Raw genomic sequence first — 21,934 nt, forward strand, 5'->3', positions numbered from 1 at the left:
CCATGGGGGAAGCCAAAGTCACCTTTTAGAACCCTTCTTTCTATGATTGTATACTATAATGGTAGCAAATGCCTTGTGACACAAATAAAGATTTCACCTCTGCACCTTTTGTCTCTCTCTGCTTGCCGTAGACGTGAACGAGTGCGTGGTCTTCCCAGGTGTGTGTCCCAATGGGTACTGTGTAAACTCCAAGGGCTCCTTCAAGTGCCAGTGTCCTGATGGTCTCACACTGGACTCCAGTGGCCGAGTGTGTGTGGGTGAGTGGACAAAACGGTGCAAAATTCCCGAAACATTCCCAAATTTCCCTGTTTTTTCCCCGAAATCCTGTTTAGAGTATTTCTGGAATAAGCTGTGAGGGAATCTTCCAACCTGAAATTATTGGAATTCTGCAACCTTAACAGACACAGTGATCCAATGAGTTGAAATATTCTCTTGGCCAGTTTCCAAGACATACATTAATTAAGCCTAGTCCTGAACTGAAGAGCTATTTCAATGGAAATTCTCCATTGAGCATGCTTTTAAGCCCAGGGCTAGGTCAAATCGTTGTCCCGAAAACCGCACCTTTGTTTATTTCTCAAATGTTGCAATGTGTAACTATTTGACCAAGGAGGTGACTGTTGGTTGAAGCCCTAGGGGCAGGGTTGTTGAGTAAGTTGCTTGTGTTGTGTTATTTGTATTGGTTTATGACAGAAACTCCAGGGAATTGACACTTTTCTCTAAATAAAGTCTGGTAAGAAAATAGACCTTATAATAACTATACTGAACATCAAATATAAATACAACATGCAACAATTTCAAAAGATTTGATTGAGATACAGTTCATTTAAGGAAAGCAGTCAATGGAAATATATTCATGAGGCGCTAATCAATGGGTTTCACATGACTGGGAATACAGATATGCATCTGTTGGTCACAGATACCTTAAAAAAAGGTAGGGACGTGGGATCAGAAATCCAGTCAGTGTCTGGTGTGACCACCATTTGCCTGAAGGCCAAATCAAACGAGCATTACGTCGCGTAGATGCGAGAAAAATAGACTTGCTTTCTAATTTGAAGCGCATGGCGCTATTGACGGCGTTGGCGCTCGCGGCCCCGTCTGTTTTCTGTACATTCTAATTACAGCGTGTACGCGCTCATTCACTCTTTGTTTGATGTGGCCTTCATGCATCTCCTTCACATACAGTGGAGTTGATCAGGCTGTTGATTGTGGCCTGTGGAATGTTGTCCCACTCCTCTTCAATGGCTGTGTGAAGTTGCTGGATATTGTCGGGAACTGGATCGAGCTGTCATATACCTCGATCCAGGGCATCCCAAACATGCTCATTGGGTGAGTATGCAGGTCATGGAAGAACTGGGACATTTTCAGCTTCCAGGAAGTGTGTACAGATCCTTGCGACATGGGGCTCTGCATTATCATGCTGCAACATGAGCGGCGGATGAAGGGCACGACAATGGGCCTCAGGATCCCGTCACGATATCTCTGTGCATTCAAATGCAATTGTGTTTGTTGTCCGTAGCTTATACCTGCCTCATACCATAACCCCACCTCCACCACGGGGCACTCTGTTTACAACGTTGACATCAGTAAACTGCTCGCCCACACGACGCCATACACTTGGTCTGTGGTTGTGAAGCCCTTTGGACATACTACCAAATTTTCTAAAACAATGTTTTTATGGTAGAGAAATGATCAAATCAACTCTGGTGGATATTCCTACCAGACAAGTTCGACCTCAAAACATAAATGGAAAAATCAAAGCCTGTAACAGTAGCTTAATGTAAAGTGTTATCTTCATGTAAAGTGTTACCTTAATGGAAAGTGTTACCCTAATGTAAAGGATTCTTTAATGTAAAGTGTTACCCTAATGTAAAGGATTCTTTAATGTAAAGTGTTACCCTAATGTAAAGGATTCTTTAATGTAAAGTGTTACCCTAATGTAAAGGATTCTTTAATGTAAAGTGTTACCCTAATGTAAAGGATTCTTTAATGTAAAGTGTTACCCTAATGTAAAGGATTCTTTAATGTAAAGTGTTACCTTAATGTAAAGTGTTACCTTAATGTAAAGTGTTACCTTCATGTAAAGATTCTTTAATGTAAAGTGTTACCTTAATGTAAAGTGTTACCTTAATGTAAAGTGTTACCTTCATGTAAAGATTCTTTAATGTAAAGTGTTACCTTAATGGAAAGTGTTACCTTCATGTAAAGATTCTTTAATGTAAAGTGTTACCTTCATGTAAAGATTCTTTAATGTAAAGTGTTACCTTAATGTAAAGTGTTACCCTAATGTAAAGGATAATTTAATGTAAAGTGTTACCCTAATGTAAAGGATAATTTAATGTAAAGTGTTACCCTAATGTAAAGGATTCTTTAATGTAAAGTGTTACCCTAATGTAAAGGATTCTTTAATGTAAAGTGTTACCTTCATGTAAAGATTCTTTAATGTAAAGTGTTACCCTAATGTAAAGGATTCTTTAATGTAAAGTGTTACCTTCATGTAAAGATTCTTTAATGTAAAGTGTTACCCTAATGTAAAGGATTCTTTAATGTAAAGTGTTACCTTCATGTAAAGATTCTTTAATGTAAAGTGTTACCCTAATGTAAAGGATTCTTTAATGTAAAGTGTTACCTTCATGTAAAGATTCTTTAATGTAAAGTGTTACCCTAATGTAAAGGATTCTTTAATGTAAAGTGTTACCCTAATGTAAAGGATTCTTTAATGTAAAGTGTTACCCTAATGTAAAGGATTCTTTAATGTAAAGTGTTACCCTAATGTAAAGGATTCTTTAATGTAAAGTGTTACCCTAATGTAAAGGATTCTTTAATGTAAAGTGTTACCCTAATGTAAAGGATTCTTTAAAGTAAAGTGTTACCTTCATATAATGATTATTTAATGTAAAGTGTTATCTTCATGTAAAGTGTTATCTTGTTGGGATCTTATTTTATTTTTGTATGTGTTGACTGCTATGGATGAACTATAAACTCCACTGTATCTGACAGACGTGCGGTCTGAGCACTGTTACCTGACGTGGGAAGAGGACTCGTGTGCCAAGCCCGTGCCCGGCCGTTTCCGCATGGACGCCTGTTGCTGCACGATGGGCGCCGCCTGGGGGAAGGAGTGCGAGGCGTGCCCCCTGCCTGGCACTTCCGAGTATGACGCCCTCTGCCCCCGAGGCCCAGGCTTCGCCAACCGAGGAGACGTCCTCACCGGAAGGCCCTTCTATAAAGGTGAGGGAGTAGCGTTGAAATATATTGGTTGTTTCCCAAAAGGTTTTCCAGAAATCCAGGTAGTTAGTGTCACTCCTCAATATTACATAATTTAGCAAACCAATAACAGGAAGTAAGGATAGGAAGTATAGGAAGTAAGACTAGGTAGTGATTAATATGCATCTGTAATAGGAAGTAGGACTAGGTAGTGATTAATATGCATCTGTAATAGGAAGTAGGACTAGGTAGTGATTAATATGCATCTGGTTGTAGGAAGTAGGACTAGGTAGTGATTAATATGCATCGGTTATAGGAAGTAGGACTAGGTAGTGATTAATATGCATCTGTTATAGGAAGTAGGACTAGGCAGTGATTAATATGTGTCTTTGTTATAATAGATGTGGATGTGTCTCTCTTTGACAGACATCAATGAGTGTAAGGTGTTCCCCAGCATGTGTGTCCATGGAAAGTGTCGCAACACCATAGGCAGTTTCAGGTGCCACTGCGCCGGAGGATTTTCCCTCGATATGGAAGAACGCAACTGCACAGGTGAGACAATGACCTCATTGTGTCCCGTTACTATGGATAGAAATGATCTGTTAATACAGTTTGTCCCGATTGCGTGAAACTTTTTGTCACAATTAGGGATCACTTTTGCAAAACAGTTAACACAGCCCACCAAACAGAAGTGTGTTTGCGTAATGCACTAACAAAACATAAAACTTGAAAATACCAGTCACAAAATTAAACAAAACAGTATAATCTGTCATCGAATGATACTTTTTATTTAGCAAAATTAACATACGTATGTTCTCAAAGTTTATTTGTCGTGTGCACAGTTTACACAGTTTACACAGTTTACACAGTTTACACAGTTTACACAGTGTACACAGTTTACACAGTTTACACAGTGTACACAGTTTACACAGTTTACACAGTTTACACAGTGTACACAGTTTACACAGTTTACACAGTTTACACAGTTTACACAGTTTACACAGTGTACACAGTTTACACAGTGTACACAGTTTACACAGTTTACACAGTGTACACAGTTTACACAGTTTACACAGTGTACACAGTTTACACAGTGTACACAGTGTACACAGTTTACACAGTTTACACAGTGTACACAGTTTACACAGTTTACACAGTTTACACAGTGTACACAGTTTACACAGTGTACACAGTTTACACAGTTTACACAGTTTACACAGTGTACACAGTTTACACAGTTTACACAGTTTACACAGTGTACACAGTGTACACAGTTTACACAGTGTACACAGTGTACACAGTTTACACAGTTTACACAGTTTACACAGTGTACACAGTTTACACAGTGTACACAGTTTACACAGTTTACACAGTTTACAGCAGGTATAAACCATGCGGTGAAATGCTTACTTGCAAGCTCCCTCAACAGTGCAGTACAAATATCAATGTCAATATAAAAGATATGATAACATCTGTTCTGCTGTCCTCTGTGTGTGTGTGTGTGTGTGTGTGTGTGTGTGTGTGTGTGTGTGTGTGTGTGTGTGTGTGTGTGTGTGTGTGTGTGTGTGTGTGTGTGTGTGTGTGTGTGTGTGTGTGTGTGTGTGTTCAGACATAGATGAGTGTCGTATCTCTCCGGACCTGTGTGGCCAAGGGGTTTGTGTCAACACTCCGGGTAGTTTTGAGTGTGAGTGTTCCGAGGGCTATGAGAGTGGCTTCATGATGATGAAGAACTGCATGGGTGAGTCCAACCTCTCTCTATCTCTCTCTTCCTCACTCTGCAGTATCTCTCGCTATCTCTCTCTTCCTCACTCTCTCTCTCTCTCTCTCTCTCTTCCTCACTCTACAATATCACTATCTCGCTCTCTCTCTCTCTCTCTCTCTCTCTCTCTCTCTCTCCCTCTCCACAGTATCTTTCTGTCTCTCTCTCTATCTTCCTCTCTCTACAGTATCTCATCTCACTCTCTCTCTCTCTCTCTCTATCTTCCTCTCTCTACAGTATCTCATCTCTCTCTCTCTCTCTCTCTCTCTCTCTCTCTCTCTCTCTCTCTCTCTCTCTCCCTCTCCACAGTATCTTTCTGTCTCTCTCTCGCTCTCTCTCTATCTTCCTCTCTCTACAGTATCTCATCTCTCTCTCTCGCTCTCTCTCTATCTTCCTCTCTCTACAGTATCTCATCTCTCTCTCTCTCTCTCTCTCTCTCTCTCTCCACAGTATCTTTCTGTCTCTCTCTCGCTCTCTCTCTATCTTCCTCTCTCTACAGTATCTCATCTCTCTCTCTTCCTCTATCTTCCTCTATCTTTCAGTCTCTCTCTTCCTCTTTAGAGTCTCTCTCAATTTAATTTGAATTCAAAAGTATTTATTGGCATGTGAAACATGTTTATATTGCTAAAGCAAGTCAAAAAGATAATAAACAAAAGTGAAATAAACAATAAAAATGAACAATAAACATTACACTCACAAAAGTTTCAAAGGAATTGAGACATTTCAAATTATTATATTATGGCTATGTACAGTGTTATAACAATGTGCAAATAGTTAAAGTACAAAAGGGAAATTTAATAAACCGTCTGAGTGGCGCAGCGGTCTAAGGCACTGCATCTCAGCGCAAGAGACGTCACTACAGTCCCTGATTTGAAACCAGGCTGTATCCCCTCCAGCTGTGATTGGGAGTCCCATAGGGCGGCGCACAATTGGCCCAGTGTCGTCCGGGTTTGACCGGGGTAGGTCGTCATTGTAAATAAGAATTTGTTCTTAACTGACTTGCCGAGTTAAATAAAGGTTAAATAAAGGTTAAATAAAGGTTAAATAAAGGTTAAATAAAGGTTAAATAAAGGTTAAATAAAGGTTAAATAAAGGTTAAATAAAGGTTAAATAAAGGTTAAATAAAGCATTTAATAAAAATATGGGTTGTATTTAAAATGGTGTTTGTTCTTCACTGGTTGCCCTTCTTGTTGCTGTGATGCACACTGTGGTATTTCATACAGAAGATATGGGAGTTTATCAAAATTGGAATTTGTTGTGGGTCTGAGTAATCTGAGGGAAGTATGTGTCTCTAATATGGTCAAACATTTGGCATGAGGTTAGAAAGTTCAGCTCATGTTCCACCTCATTTTGTGGGCAGTGTGCAAATAGCGTGTCTTCTCTTGAGAGCCAGGTCTGCCTACAGCAGCCTCTCTCAATACCAAGGCTATGCTCACTGAGTCTATACATAGTCAAAGCTTTCCTTAATTTTGTGTCAGTCACAGTGGTCAGGTTTTTTGCCATTGTGTACTCTCTGTTTAGGCCCAAATAGCATTCTAGTTTGCTCTGTTTAAAAAAAAAAAGTGTCATGATTTGGTTTGGGTCTAGTTGTGTTGCTGTCCTGGGACTCTGTTGGGTCTGTTTGTGTTTGTGAACAGAGCCCCAGGACCTGCTTGCTTAGTGGACTATTCTCCAGGTTCATCTCTCTGCAAGTGATAGCTTTGTTAAGGAAGATTTGGGAATTGCTTCCTTTTAGGTGGTTGTAGAATTTAACAGCTCTTTTCTGGATTTTGACAATTAGCGGGTATCGGCCTAATTCTTTTCTGGATGTATTATTTGGTGTTTTACGTTGTACACTGAGGATGTTTTTGCAGAGTTCTGCATGCATAGTCTCAATTTGGTGTTTGTTCCATTTTGTGAATTTTTGGTTGGTGAGCAGATCCCAGACCTCACAGCCATATATGGCAATGGGTTCTATAACTGTTTCAAGTATTTTTAGCCAGATCCTAATTGGGATGTCGAGTTTTATGTTCCTTTTGATGTCGTAGAAGGCTCTCTCTCTCTCTCTCTCTCTCTCTCTACAGTATCTCTCTCTCTTCATCTCTCCACAGTCTCTCTCTACAGTCTCTGTCTCTCTCTTCCTCTCACTACAGTATCTCTCTGGGTGTTTCTCAAAATTCATACTACCATGCTCCGAGCCATGCAAATTGAAGCACGGGAGGGTTGGAGTATGAGTCCAAATCAAAGCATGAGTCCAAATTAAGAAACGGAGCACGCAGGGCACTTCTTTGTACATCTTTTGAAGCAAGCTTCCAACGGAAAGTATGCAAAGAAATATGACGCAACCACATAAATAATGATGCAACATTTCTTGAAATCAATGGCTATTATTTGAGCTGAAGCGAGAGAAAATAGACTCTGGGTGTTTCTCAGTATGCATTCTGCCGTGCTCTACACTCTCATGCTCCAAGTGCATTCTCCGACGACGTTCTCTTGAGTACGTTCTTGTTAGTGAACCGTCGTCCAGCCAGGACAATGGCAATAGAGATGAAAGAAGATATACACAAAGCATACGTTTTACTTCATAACTATCAGCTAGCTTTATGTCCCCACTACAGTCCCTGGTTTCGAATTCAGGCTGTATCACATCCGGCCGTGATTGGGAGTCCCACAGGGCGGCACACAGCGTCGTCCTGGTTTGGCCGTGGTAGGCCATCATTGTAAATAAGAATTTGTTCTTAACTGACTTGCCTAGTTAAATAAAGGTTAAATAAATCATTAAATATGTGAAATGCAATAATGTACTGTAGCTAACCAGAATGTTTAACAGGCAAAAATGACCTAAAACTAGATAGATGTAAATTCTTTATGGGTAGCTAGTTAACAATTCTTCGTGGCTATCTGGCTAGCTAATAGTAGTAGCTAGCCAGTTAGCACTATTGACTTATTATTTGTATTTATTAAGGATCCCCATTAGCCGTTGCCAAGGCAGCAGCTACTCTTCCCGGGGTCCAGCAACATTAAGGCAGTTATATACAATTTAAAATATTACATGACATTTCATAACACATAAAACTCCACTATCACATATCTACAATACAACATCCATGTGTACGTGTGTAGAGTGCTTATCGTGTGTATTTGTGTCTGTGCCAGTGTTTGTGTTTCTTCACAGTCCCCACTGTTCCATAAGGTGTATTATTTTCTGTTTTTTAAATCAAATTTGACTTCTTGCATGAGTTACTTGATGTGGAATAGAGTTCCTTGTAGTCATGGTTCTATGTAGTACTGTGCGCCTCCCATAGTCTGTTCTGGATGTAGGGACTGTGAAGAGACCTCTGATGGCATGTCTTGATTGGTATGCATGGGCGTCTGAGCTGTGTGCCAGTAGTTCAAACAGACAACTTGGTGCATTGAACATGTCAAAACCTCTCACAAATACAAGTAGTGATGAAGTCAATCTCTCCTCCACTTTCAGCCAGAAGAGGTTGACATACATATGATTAATATTAGGCTCCTGTGGCGGGCCGGGTGCAGTGCCCGCTGACACGGTTGCCAGGTGTACGGAGTTTCTTCCCGACACATTGGTGCGGCGGGCATTGTGTCAAGAAGCGGTGCGGCTTGGCTGGTTTGTGTTTCGGAAGGACGCACGGCTCTCGACCTTAGCCTCCCGAGTCCGTCTTAGCTACTTCTCCCCATCTTAGCTACTGTTGTATCAACATGTTTTGACCATGACAGTTTACAATCCAGGATTACTCCAAGCAGTTTATTCACATCAACTTGCTCAATTTCCACATTATTCATTACAATATTTAGTTGAGGTTTAGGGTTTAGTGAATGATTTGTCCCAAATACAGTGCTTTTAGTTTTGGAAATATATAGGTAACTTGTTCCTTGCCATCCATTCTGAAAATAAAGGTAAACTGTTATCATTTCAGTCGCTGTGGTAGCTGACGTGTATAGAGATGAGTCATCCGCATACATAGATACACAGGCTTTACTCAAAGCCAGTGGCTTGTCGTTAGTAAAGATTGAAAAAAGTAAGGAGCCTAGACAGCTGCCCTGGGGAATTCCTGATTCTACCTGGATTTTATTGGAGAGGCTTTCATTAAAGAACACCCTCTGTGTTCTGTTAGATAGGTAACTCTTTATCCACAATATAGCAGGGGTGTAAAGCCATAACACATACGAATTTCCAGCAACAGACTGTGATCGATAATGTGAAAAGCCACACTGAAGTCTAACAAAACATCCCCCCCACAATAATATTATCATCAATTTATCTCAGCCAATCATTAGTCATTTTTGTAAGTGCTGTGCTTGTTGAATGTCCTTCCCTATAAGCGTGCTGAAAGTCTGTTGTCAAGTTGTTTACTGTGAAATAGCATTGTATCTGGTCAATGTTTTCCAATAGTTTACTATGGGTTGGTAACAGGCTGATTGGTTGGTTATTTGATCCAGTAAAGGGGGCTTTACTATGACTTTTGCTTCCCTCCAGGCCTGAGAGCACACACTTTCTAGTAGGCTTAAACTGAAAATGTGGCAATATTGTCTGCCAATTTTCCATCCAAGTTGTCAGACCCAGGTGGCTTGTCATTGTTGATAGACAACAATCATTTTTTCACCTCTTACAGAATTAATTTACGGAATTAAGAATTACAATTCTTGTCTTTCATAATTTGGTCAGATACTGTATACTTGGATGTGTAGTGTCAGCGTTTGTTGCTGGCATGTCATGCCTAAATTTGAAAAAATCAGTAAACTAGTTTGCAATATCAGTGGGTTTTGTGATGAATGAGTCATCTGATTCAATGAATGAATGAATGATTGAAGGTGCTCTTTGTTTCATAGTGTAGTTTCTTCTTCTTTTTATTCAGTTTAGTCACATGATTTCGGAATTTGCAGTACATTTGCCAATTGGTTGTACAGCCAGACCTATTTGCCATTTATTTTGCCTCATCCTTCTCAATAAAATAAAATTTAAAAAAAGTAATTTTATTAACGGGTGTTGCTTATTAGTAACTGGGATAAGCAATTTCATAAATGTGTCAAGTGCAGCGTCTGGTTGCTCCTCATTACACACCACAGACCAGCAAATATTATTTACATCAATAACATATGAATCACTACAAAACGTATTGTATGACCTCTTATACACTATTTTAGGCCCAGCCTGACCTCTTATATACTATATTAGGCCCAGCCTTTGGAACTTTGGTTTTCCTAGATATGGCTATTATATTGTGATCACTACATCCGATGGATTTGGATACTGCTTTTAAGCAAATTTATGCAGCATTAGTAAAGATGTGATCAATATGTGTTGATGATTTTATTCCTGTGCTGTTTGTAACTACCCTGGTAGGTTTATTGATAACATGAACCAGGTTGCAGGAACTAGTTACAGTTTGAAGCTTTCTCTTGAGTGGGCAACCTGATGAAAACCAGTCAATATTTAAATCACCCAGAAAATATACCTCTACTGATATCACATACATTATCAAGCATTTCATACATGTTATCCAGATACTGACTGTTAGTACTTGGTGGTCTGTAGCACCTTCCCACCAGAATGGGTTTTAGGTGAGGCAGATGAACCTGTAGCCATATTACTTCAACAGTATTTAACATGCGATCCTCTCTAATCTTTACAGGAATGTGGCTCTGAATATAAACAACACCTCCACCTTTGGTATTTCTGTATTTTCTGTAAATGCTATAACCATGTATTGCTACCACTGTATCATCTAAGGTAATATCAAAGTGAGTTTCAGAGATCAGAATATGAATGTCATCTGTTTTTAGCACATTATTGACTTCATTAACCTTGTTTCTTAAGCTACATATGTTAATATGAGCTATTTTTAACACTTTGTTGGGATGTTTGTTTGTTTTTCTTGCTTTACTGGGAAGCTTAGCAGAGGTAGACATGCTCAGGTTATTTATGTTAGTGCAGGGTGAGCTGCACACAGTGGACTTCCTGCCAGGGCAAACCACCTCAGTGTTAACAGTATAACTCTGGTTCATAGGCATATGATTACTGTATACAATAGCTGTAGGATCAGCAGAGGCATTCGGACCAACAACCGCCAAAACATCTATCCATAATGATATGAATGAATGTCACTGAACTATCCATTCTAACCACGACAGAGAGGGCAGACAAACTCTCCAACAGAAACTAACAACAGAGACCCCGACAACACACTGAGCGTAAATATACTGTATATATTAATAGCAATTGTTCCCGAATGAGTGAGCGTTCATGTGCAAAGGATTAGCATTTCAATGAATATAATTATCAACTGTGTGTTGTCTTATCTCAGTCGACCCCCACTTCCCTTTTGTACACCAAGCCGCGATGCCGGTTTATCCCACTAGGGAAACTCCATTATCATTTCCTTGTAACTATCTACTGTTTGTTTATGCATTTCTGTGAATTACTTAGTTAGTAAATAAATGATTTAAGACAATTGATGTATGGATGACTCATAGTGAAGACTGGGTTTGTGCAGATAACCAACAATTTACAACGTTTGGAATGAGACTAACATGAGGTAAAGAAGAATTCATTAATCAGAAGACTATATATTAGGAAAATTATAACTTTGTAATCTGAATATTTTCCTTGGTTCCCCGACTTCCTAATTAATTATAGTTACATGATTAATCAGTTTAATCGCGTAATACTAATTACAGAGAATCTTTGATAAAAATGAAAAGTCTTCATTTAATGATAGTAAAGACACGACACGTGTCTCTTGATGCAGATTGCGAGGCCAGAGCCACAGAACTCACCTGAGAAGAGAGCTGCTGAGACGCCGGTTGCGTGGAGCCCACGACAGCCAAAGAGCAGAGCTCTGATCCAGAGGGCACAGGCCCAGTGGAAGGGGGCTGCGGTTGTCCAGGCTGTACCCAGGCAGTTGATTGACTAGGACAGTTAGCTGGAGGGGCATCCACAGCCATGGAGGAAACACCCAAGTCCCCGGCAGAAGACAGCTGTTACAGGGGCTCAAAGGGATTTTGAAAGTCTTAAGTCTGGACGGTGGGGAAGAAGGCAGAAGCGCCGAGAATGATTATTCTTCTTATTCTTTCTGGTTCCGACACTCATCCATTCACGCTCACCTGGAGTCCAACAAGGAGCAGTCATTTACACTCACCTGGAGTCCAACAATGAGCAGCCATTTACACTCACCTGGAGTCCAACAATGAGCAGCCATTCACGCTCACCTGGAGTCCAACAAGGAGCAGTCATTTACACTCACCTGGAGTCCAACAATGGGCAGCCATTTACACTCACCTGGAGTCCAACAATGAGCAGCCATTCACGCTCACCAGGAGTCCAACAAGGAGCAGTCATTTACACTCACCAGGAGTCCAACAATGAGCAGCCATTTACACTCACCTGGAGTCCAACAATGAGCAGCCATTTACACTCACCTGGAGTCCAAAAATGAGCAGCCATTTACACTCACCTGGAGTCCAACAATGAGCAGCAATTTTATGGTTCAAGCTCGTAGAAGGGTGCAGTGGCGGAAATGTATCATAGTCCAGGAAGGTCCTCTTGGATGTTTTGATAGGAAGCATTTAAAGATGCCGATACTCTCATAGAATCCTTATTCCGTAATATTCTTTTCTTTAGCTGCATCAAAAGTTCAATACATGTTTCACAAATGAAGGAGTCCATCAGAACTTTCCCCGTGAAAACTATGAACATGTTATGAAGTAAAACATGTTGTTATGAAGTAAAACATGTTGTTATGAAGTAAAACATGTTGTTATGAAGTAAAACATGTTGTTATGAAGTAAAACATGTTGTTATGAAGTAAAACATTTGCTTTGTGTATATCTTGTTTAGTCTCTATTGCCATTGTTGTCCTGGTTGGAAGACGGTTCAGTGAATGGGTACTGTAACTCTATAGTAAGTCAATAGGGCTAACTAGATAGTTAGCCACAAAGAATTGGTAGCTACCCACGCAGAATGTACATCCATCTTGCATAACATTCGTTTTAGGTCATTTTTCCTGTTTAACTAGCTGGCTAGCTACAATATTATGATTCACATATCTAGCTGATAATTATTAAGTAAAACGTTTGCTTTGTGTATATCTTGTTTCGTTTATTGTTGCCATCGTCCTGGCTGGAAGAAAGTTCAGTAAATGGGGAGGTGAAGCGTGACGTAATGCAGTAAGGGGAGTGTGAGGGCTTCTCAAATGTATTGTTTAATGCATTCTCCACTCGCAGCACGAGAGTGTGGAGCACGGTAGTGTCTCTCTATCTCTGCTTCCTGTTTACTCAGTATGGAATCACCTGAAACACAACAAAAATACTACATATTCACGTTCTTCGACAACAACAAAAAAACTAAAAAGTGAGCATTTGGAGACAGTGGTCAGGTAAACTAAACCAAAGCATAGAGTGCTGTCTTACCTTGTCCATAGACTGCTTCTAGGCATGTGTAATACTACTAAAACATATGTAGATGGTAAAAAGTTCAAATCTGCTGCACAGTGAAAACATTTGCATCATCAAGGCATGTTTCAAAGTCACTTTTTTGGGGGGGGTGGGGGGCCCAGAACTGTGGATATATATATATATATATATATAGTCTATAATTTATCAATATGAAAGGAATGGGACAGTCCCATTCCTTTCATATTTTTTATTGAACCGATAGGACAGTAGAGAGGAATAGGAGGGGATTGAGTCAAAGGGCAGTGGACCGGTTTCCAACCGACTCTGGCATATATGGTATCGGGGTCCGTGGCACTAGCCACTGGACCTCACAGGCCACCGTACAATGTGTTTTTTTTTTTAGAAAGGATAAGTGTTTGTGATATGTTAGGGAGTTTCTCTGTCATCCTGTGTGTTATTAATACTGAATGACTTGTTGTGTGTATGTTCTCTCAGACATAGACGAGTGTGAGCGGGAACCGTCCCTGTGTCGTGGGGGGTCTTGCGAGAACACAGAGGGCAGCTACGAGTGTGTTTGCCCCCAGGGACACCAGCTCACTGTGGATGGGGCAGCGTGCGAGGGTGAGTAAGCAACACTGTAAATGTTAGACCTCAGTACACATGACAAATACTGAACATGTAACAAATACTGAGCAACAAATAGACAGATCAAATTAACACACAACAGTTACTGAACATTTTAACTAATGTTTGTTACTTTACAATAATGTGCCAAATCCCAGTCTATATCATAAACATCATGACAAAATACTCAACAACATAGGGTTCTTCTCAACAACATGCAGGGTTCTTCTCATTAGACATGTAGGGTTCTTCTCAACAACATGCAGTGTTCTTCTCATTAGACATGTAGGGTTCTTCTCAACAACATGCAGGGTTCTTCTCATGAGACATACAGGGTTCTTCTCAACAACATGCAGGGTTCTTCTCATGAGACATGCAGGGTTCTTCTCAACAACATGCAGGGTTCTTCTCATTAGACATCTAGGGTTCTTCTCAACAACATGCAGGGTTCTTCTCATTAGACATGTAGGGTTCTTCTCAACAACATGCAGTGTTCTTCTCACTAGACATGCAGTGTTCTTCTCACTAGACATGTAGGGTTCTTCTCAACAACATGCAGGGTTCTTCTCATTAGACATGTAGGGTTCTTCTCATTAGACATGCAGGGTTCTTCTCATTAGACATGTAGGGTTCTTCTCAACAACATGCAGGGTTCTTCTCATTAGACACGTAGGGTTCTTCTCCATAGACATGTAGGGTTCTTCTCAACAACATGCAGGGTTCTTCTCAACAACATGTAGGGTTCTTCTCATTAGACATGTAGGGTTCTTCTCCATAGACATGTAGGGTTCTTCTCAACAACATGCAGGGTTCTTCTCAACAACATGCAGGGTTCTTCTCATTAGACATGTAGGGTTCTTCTCCATAGACATGCAGGGTTCTTCTCAACAACATGCAGGGTTCTTTTCATTAGACATGTAGGGTTCTTCTCAACAACATGCAGGGTTCTTCTCATTAGACATGTAGGGTTCTTCTCATTAGACATGCAGGGTTCTTCTCAACAACATGCAGGGTTCTTCTCAACAACATGCAGGGTTCTTCTCATTAGACATGTAGGGTTCTTCTCATTAGACATGAAGGGTTCTTCTCATTAGACATGCAGGGTTCTTCTCAACAACATGCAGGGTTCTTCTCAACAACATGCAGGGTTCTTCTCCATAGACATGCAGGGTTCTTCTCAACAACATGCAGGGTTCTTCTCATTAGACATTTAGGGTTCTTCTCCATAGACATGTAAGGTTCTTCTCATTAGACATGTAGGGTTCTTCTCCATAGACATGTAGGGTTCTTCTCCATAGACATGTAGGGTTCTTCTCAACAACATGCAGGGTTCTTCTCCATAGACATGTAGGGTTATAATCAGTGGTTGGAACCAAAATTTCGTTCTAAACAGATCCACAATTTTCTTTGTTCCATTACACTGTTGCGACCAGCAAAATAAAGTTCAGAACCCCAAAATATGACCAGCTCATTAAACTACTTCACCATTCAGTGCGGACAGAGCAGGCAAGCTATCAGAACAGGATAAGACCCAGGTGCAGACAGCTAGAGTCACAGATGTTTATTGACCCAAACACGGGGCAGGCAAAAGACAGGTTAAAGGCATGCAGAGGTCCGTAATCCAGGGCAGAGTCAGTAAGGTACAGAACGGCAGGCAGGCTTGGGGTCAGGGCAAACAGAATGGTAAGAACTGGCGAAACTAGGAAACAGAACTTGAGAAAGCAGGGAGACTGAAAAACAACCTGGAAAAGACCTGACAAGACGAACTGACAACAGACAGAGAACTCAGGTATAAATACACTGGGGATAATGAGGAAGATGAGTGACACCTGGAGGGGGGGGTGGAGACAAGCACAAAGACAGGTGAAACAGATCAGGGTGTGACACAAGCTAGTTTTTTACGTGCGCGATGGACAGACAGGTGTAGCCTATGGCGCAAGATGCGACTGACATTTTTCTCTTGGGGAGAGAGCGAGAGAGGGTTGAGGAGGAGGCTTGAAGCGTTGGGTATCTTGTTATGACATGCATTATCTGAATTAGGCCCACAGAATTATATCTACAGAGGTACGGCTTCTATGGAGAAACTTTGAATGTCTTTGAACTTCAGAGCTGGCTTAACGTTGGACCAGAAAAGCTAGTTAGTTAACAAAGCTTGTGTGTGCAGAGCGGCAACAGAATTAAAAACACATCTTAGTTTTTTGTAGTTAATAAATCCATTGTCAAATGTGATAATTATACCTATAGTATCCTTAACTAGCATTGAAAAGGTAATCCATTCTTCTCTAGCTAATTAAATAATGTCTCTTCCTATCTTCTGAATCAAGCTTGTACTGTCAGCACAGTAGCCTCTGCCTGGGAGGGGGGAGGGGCAGGTCGCCTAGACACACACTGGCAAAGTGTAGGGTTCTCCTCAACAACATCTAGGGTTCTTCTCAATAACATATAGGGTTCTCCTCAACAACATCCAGGGTTCTTCTCAATAACATATAGGGTTCTTCTCATTAGACATGTAGGGTTCTTCTCATTAGACATGTTGGGTTCTTGTTTTTGTCAGATTTTTCAGAAGATAATGTCATCTAGAAAAATAAATTGACAAAATATCAACAATTTCCTATGTATAAGTGGAGAACACATCTGTGGATAGCCACACACATTTTGGTAAAAACAGATGTTTCTGAAGCTGAGAAAAAATTGGTTGGCTATTAGGAAGATTCTGACTTTTGGAAAATGGCAGTTAAAGACCAAGACACAGAATTTAGACTATCAAACACCTAACACCTATTTAAATCCAATCCTCATCTCTTCAAAGTAAGTTACTACATATAGTCCAGACTCCAGTTTGTAACATTATCTATAAAATGGGCTTTTAAATGATGTGTGATTCAATGTAGTGAGCTTTGAAATTATGGATGGAAGTCCATTTAAAAGGGTTTTTACAATTCATGACATTTTGATGACGGTAGTATGATAAACAAACAAAAATATACATTGACATCAACTTTTTGACATTCTTATTTTTACTTTTTGAAAATACTAATATAAATGAATGTCATTTTATCCTGTGGTGCCTGGCCTTAAATGATATATAGCCATTGGTTATTTAAGGATATAACTAATTAATGCCCAATGAGCTTAGTTCAACTGACGTACCCCATCAGAACCCAAAATATAAAATTGTTTTGCTCCATTGTTTGTAAACAATGTAATTGTAAACAAACACTGTATAGCTTCAACACATGGTTAAAGCTATCATTTTGATACAATGAATGGTCGGTCCTTGCCTCCATAGCTCCCACTATGAATTTATGACTGGTTACATTTCTTGAGCCCCATCCATCAGTTGTTTACCCCTCAAAAATGGTGGGGTGACCACTTGGTCGTTGTTTGAATCACAGATTTCCCCTTTAAGGCCCCATCAAATGTTGTCATTCACCTCTAGTCCTTCTGAGTAGGTTATGTACAGTGTTACTAGGTCATTGCATTGCTAGGTCATAAGGCTAATCACCTGATGTCTTGTTTTTCTTTTGTGACATTTATATTAGCGGACATTTTTCCCACCGTTCGCTCTCTTATCTTCTCAAATTGTCCTTTTCTTAACACAAATATTGATACAGTACAATGTAAACCCTTTCAATGAAGATTCTCCGTTGCGCATACTGTTTAACCCAGAATTAGGCTTAATCGGTGTGTGGGAAATCGACACTACAAAAATAAATGTCCTCTCACTGTCAACTGCGTTTATTTTCAGCAAACATAGCATGTATAAATATTTCTTTGAACATAACAAGATTCAACAACTGAGACATAAACTGAACAAGTTCCATAGACATGTGACTAACAGCAATGGAATAATGTGTTCCTGAACAAAGGGGGGGTCAAAATCAAAAGTGACAGTCAGTATCTGGTGTGGCCATCAGCTGCATTAAGTACTGCAGTGCATCTCTTCTTCATGGACTGCACCAGATTTGCCCATTCTTGCTGTGAGATGTTACTGACCTCTTCCACCAAGGCACCTGCAAGTTCCCGGACATTTCTGGGGGTAGTGGCTCTTGCTCTCACCCTTCGATCCAACAGGTCCCAGACGTGCTCAATGGGATTGAGATCCGGGCTCTTCGCTGGCCATGACAGAACACTGACATTCCTGTCTTGCAGGAAGTCATGCACAGAACGAGCAGTATGGCTGGTGGCATTGTCATGCTGGAGGGTCATGTCAGGATGAGCCTGCAGGAAGGGTTCCACATGAGGGAGGAGGATGTCTTCCCTGTAACGCACAGCGTTGAGATTGCCTGCAATGACAACAAGCTCAGTCCGATGATGCTGTGACACACCGCCCCAGACCATGACGGACCCTCCACCTTCAAATCGATCCCGCTCCAGAGTACAGGCCTCGGTGTAATGCTCATTACGTCATTGATAAACGCAAATCTGACCATCACCCCTGGTGAGACAAAACCTGTGACTCGTCAGAGCAGAGCACTTTTTGCCAGTCCTGTCTGGTCCAGCGACGGTGGGTTTGTGCCCATAGGCAACGTTGTTGCTGATGATGTCTGGTGAGGTCCTGCCTTACAACAGCCCTACAAGTCCTCAGTCCAGCCTCTCTCAGCGTATTGAGGACAGTCTGAGCACTGATGGAGGGATTGTGCATTCCTGGTGTAACTCGGGCAGATGTTGTTGCCATCCTGTACCTGTCCCGCAGGTGTGATGTTCGGATGTACCGATCCTGTGCAGGTGTTGTTACATGTGGTCTGCCACTGCGAGGACGATCAGCTGTCCGTCCTGTCTCCCTGTAGCGCTGTCTTAGGTGTCTCACAGTATGGACATTGCAATTTATTGCCCTGGTCACATCTGCAGTCCTCATGCCTCCTTGCAGCATGTCTAAGGCACGTTCACGCAGATGTATTTATTTATTTATTTCACCTTTATTTAACCAGGTAGGCTAGTTGAGAACACCTTTATTTAACCAGGTAGGCAAGTTGAGAACACCTTTATTTAACCAGGTAGGCTAGTTGAGAACACCTTTATTTAACCAGGTAGGCAAGTTGAGAACACCTTTATTTAACCAGGTAGGCTAGTTGAGAACACCTTTATTTAACCAGGTAGGCAAGTTGAGAACACCTTTATTTAACCAGGTAGGCAAGTTGAGAACAAGTTCTCATTTACAATTGCGACCTGGCCAAGATAAAGCAAAGCAGTTCGACACATACAACGACACAGAGTTACACATGGAGTAAAACAAACATACAGTCAATAATACAGTATAAACAAGTCTAAATACAATGTGAGCAAATGAGGTGAGATAAGGGAGGTAAAGGCAAAAAAGGCCAAGGTGGCAAAGTAAATACAATATAGCAAGTAAAACACTGGAATGGTAGATTTGCAATGGAAGAATGTGCAAAGTGCAAAGTAGAAATGAGATGATGACAGATGAGCAGGGACCCTGGGCATCTTTCTTTTGGTATATTTCAGAGTCAGTAGAAAGGCCTCTTTAGTGTCCTAAATTTTCATAACTACGACTTTAATTGCCTACCGTCTGTAAGCTGTTAGTGCCTTAATGACAGTTCCACATGTGCATGTTCATTAATTGTTTATGGTTCATTGAACAAGCATGGGAAACAGTGTTTAAACCCTTTAAAATGAAGATCTGTGAAGTTTTTTGGAATTTTACGAATTATCTTTGAAAGACAGCGTCCTGAAAAGGGACGTTTCTTTTTTGGCTGAGTTTATTTGGATATATTTATTTACATTTTGAGTAATTTAGCATGTGTTCACGAATGTTATCTTATACAGATTACAACGAGTGCGAGCAGAGCGTCAGCTTGTGTCGGAACGGCCAGTGTGTGAATGTGGCCGGTACCTACCACTGCTCATGTGACTCTGGTTACCAAGCAACTCCTGACAGACAGAGCTGCATAGGTATGGTCATTAAACTCTACCTTACAACATAAAAGATGAGTCATATGTTATATATGATGTCATACTACGTGCCATTTACTCAGGTTTACATGTTCTAAAGTTCTGTTTTTCTTTTGTACTCTTGAGAAATCAATCTTAGAGCTATTACATTCAATAACATGCTAGCTATTTATTACATTCAATAACATGCTAGCTATTTATTACATTCAATGACATGCTAGCTAACATGTTATGCTAGCTATTTATTACATTCAATAACATGCTAGCTATTTGTTACATTCAATGACATGCTAGCTAACATGTCATGCTAGCTAATTATTACATTCAATGACATGCTAGCTATTTATTACATTCAATAACATGCTAGCTATTTATTACATTCAATGACATGCTAGCTAACATGTTATGCTAGCTATTTATTACATTCAATGACATGCTAGCTATTTATTACATTCAATAACATGCTAGCTATTTATTACATTCAATGACATGCTAGCTATTTATTACATTCAATAACATGCTAGCTATTTATTACATTCAATGACATGCTAGCTAACATGTCATGCTAGCTATTTATTACATTCAATGACATGCTAGCTAACATGTCATGCTAGCTATTTATTACATTCAATGACATGCTAGCTATTTATTACATTCAATAACATGCTAGCTATTTATTACATTCAATAACATGCTATCTATTTATTACATTCAATAACATGCTAGCTATTTATTACATTCAATGACATGCTAGCTAACATGTCATGCTAGCTATTTATTACATTCAATGACATGCTAGCTAACATGTCATGCTAGCTATTTATTACATTCAATGACATGCTAGCTAACATGTCATGCTAGCTATTTATTACATTCAATGACATGCTAGCTAACATGTCATGCTAGCTAATTATTACATTCAATGACATGCTAGCTATTTATTACATTCAATAACATGCTAGCTATTTATTACATTCAATGACATGCTAGCTATTTATTACATTCAATAACATGCTAGCTATTTATTACATTCAATAACATGCTAGCTATTTATTACATTCAATAACATGCTAGCTATTTATTACATTCAATAACATGCTAGCTATTTATTACATTCAATAACATGCTAGCTATTTATTACATTCAATGACATGCTAGCTAACATGTCATGCTAGCTATTTATTACATTCAATGACATGCTAGCTAACATGTCATGCTAGCTATTTATTACATTCAATAACATGCTAGCTATTTATTACATTCAATGACATGCTAGCTAACATGTCATGCTAGCTATTTATTACATTCAATGACATGCTAGCTAACATGTCATGCTAGCTATTTATTACATTCAATGACATGCTAGCTAACATGTCATGCTAGCTATTTATTACATTCAATGACATGCTAGCTAACATGTTATGCTAGCTATTTATTACATTCAATGACATGCTAGCTATTTATTACATTCAATAACATGCTAGCTATTTATTACATTCAATGACATGCTAGCTATTTATTACATTCAATAACATGCTAGCTATTTATTACATTCAATGACATACTAGCTAACATGTCATGCTAGCTATTTATTACATTCAATGACATGCTAGCTAACATGTCATGCTAGCTATTTATTACATTCAATGACATGCTAGCTATTTATTACATTCAATAACATGCTAGCTATTTATTACATTCAATGACATGCTAGCTAACATGTTATGCTAGCTATTTATTACATTCAATGACATGCTAGCTATTTATTACATTCAATAACATGCTAGCTATTTATTACATTCAATGACATGCTAGCTAACATGTCATGCTAGCTATTTATTACATTCAATGACATGCTAGCTAATTATTACATTCAATAACATGCTAGCTATTTATTACATTCAATAACATGCTAGCTATTTATTACATTCAATGACATGCTAGCTATTTATTACATTCAATAACATGCTAGCTATTTATTACATTCAATAACATGCTAGCTATTTATTACATTCAATAACATGCTAGCTATTTATTACATTC

At 39.6% G+C, this 21,934-nt stretch overlaps 1 protein-coding gene across 1 annotated transcript in view; it reads left to right on the plus strand.

Moving 5' to 3' along the window:
• Positions 1-21,934, plus strand: part of fbn2a (fibrillin 2a) — a 217,767-nt gene that overhangs the window by 119,474 nt on the left and 76,359 nt on the right. Inside the window, exons 23-28 of the mRNA XM_031802448.1 lie at positions 132-257; positions 2,998-3,225; positions 3,628-3,753; positions 4,811-4,939; positions 13,850-13,975; positions 19,766-19,891. Of these exons, the coding sequence (XP_031658308.1) occupies positions 132-257; positions 2,998-3,225; positions 3,628-3,753; positions 4,811-4,939; positions 13,850-13,975; positions 19,766-19,891 (861 nt within the window). The remainder of the gene's footprint in view (positions 1-131; positions 258-2,997; positions 3,226-3,627; positions 3,754-4,810; positions 4,940-13,849; positions 13,976-19,765; positions 19,892-21,934) is intronic.

This window comes from Oncorhynchus kisutch, linkage group LG23, assembly GCF_002021735.2.
Source record: "Oncorhynchus kisutch isolate 150728-3 linkage group LG23, Okis_V2, whole genome shotgun sequence".
NCBI lineage: Eukaryota > Metazoa > Chordata > Actinopteri > Salmoniformes > Salmonidae > Oncorhynchus > Oncorhynchus kisutch.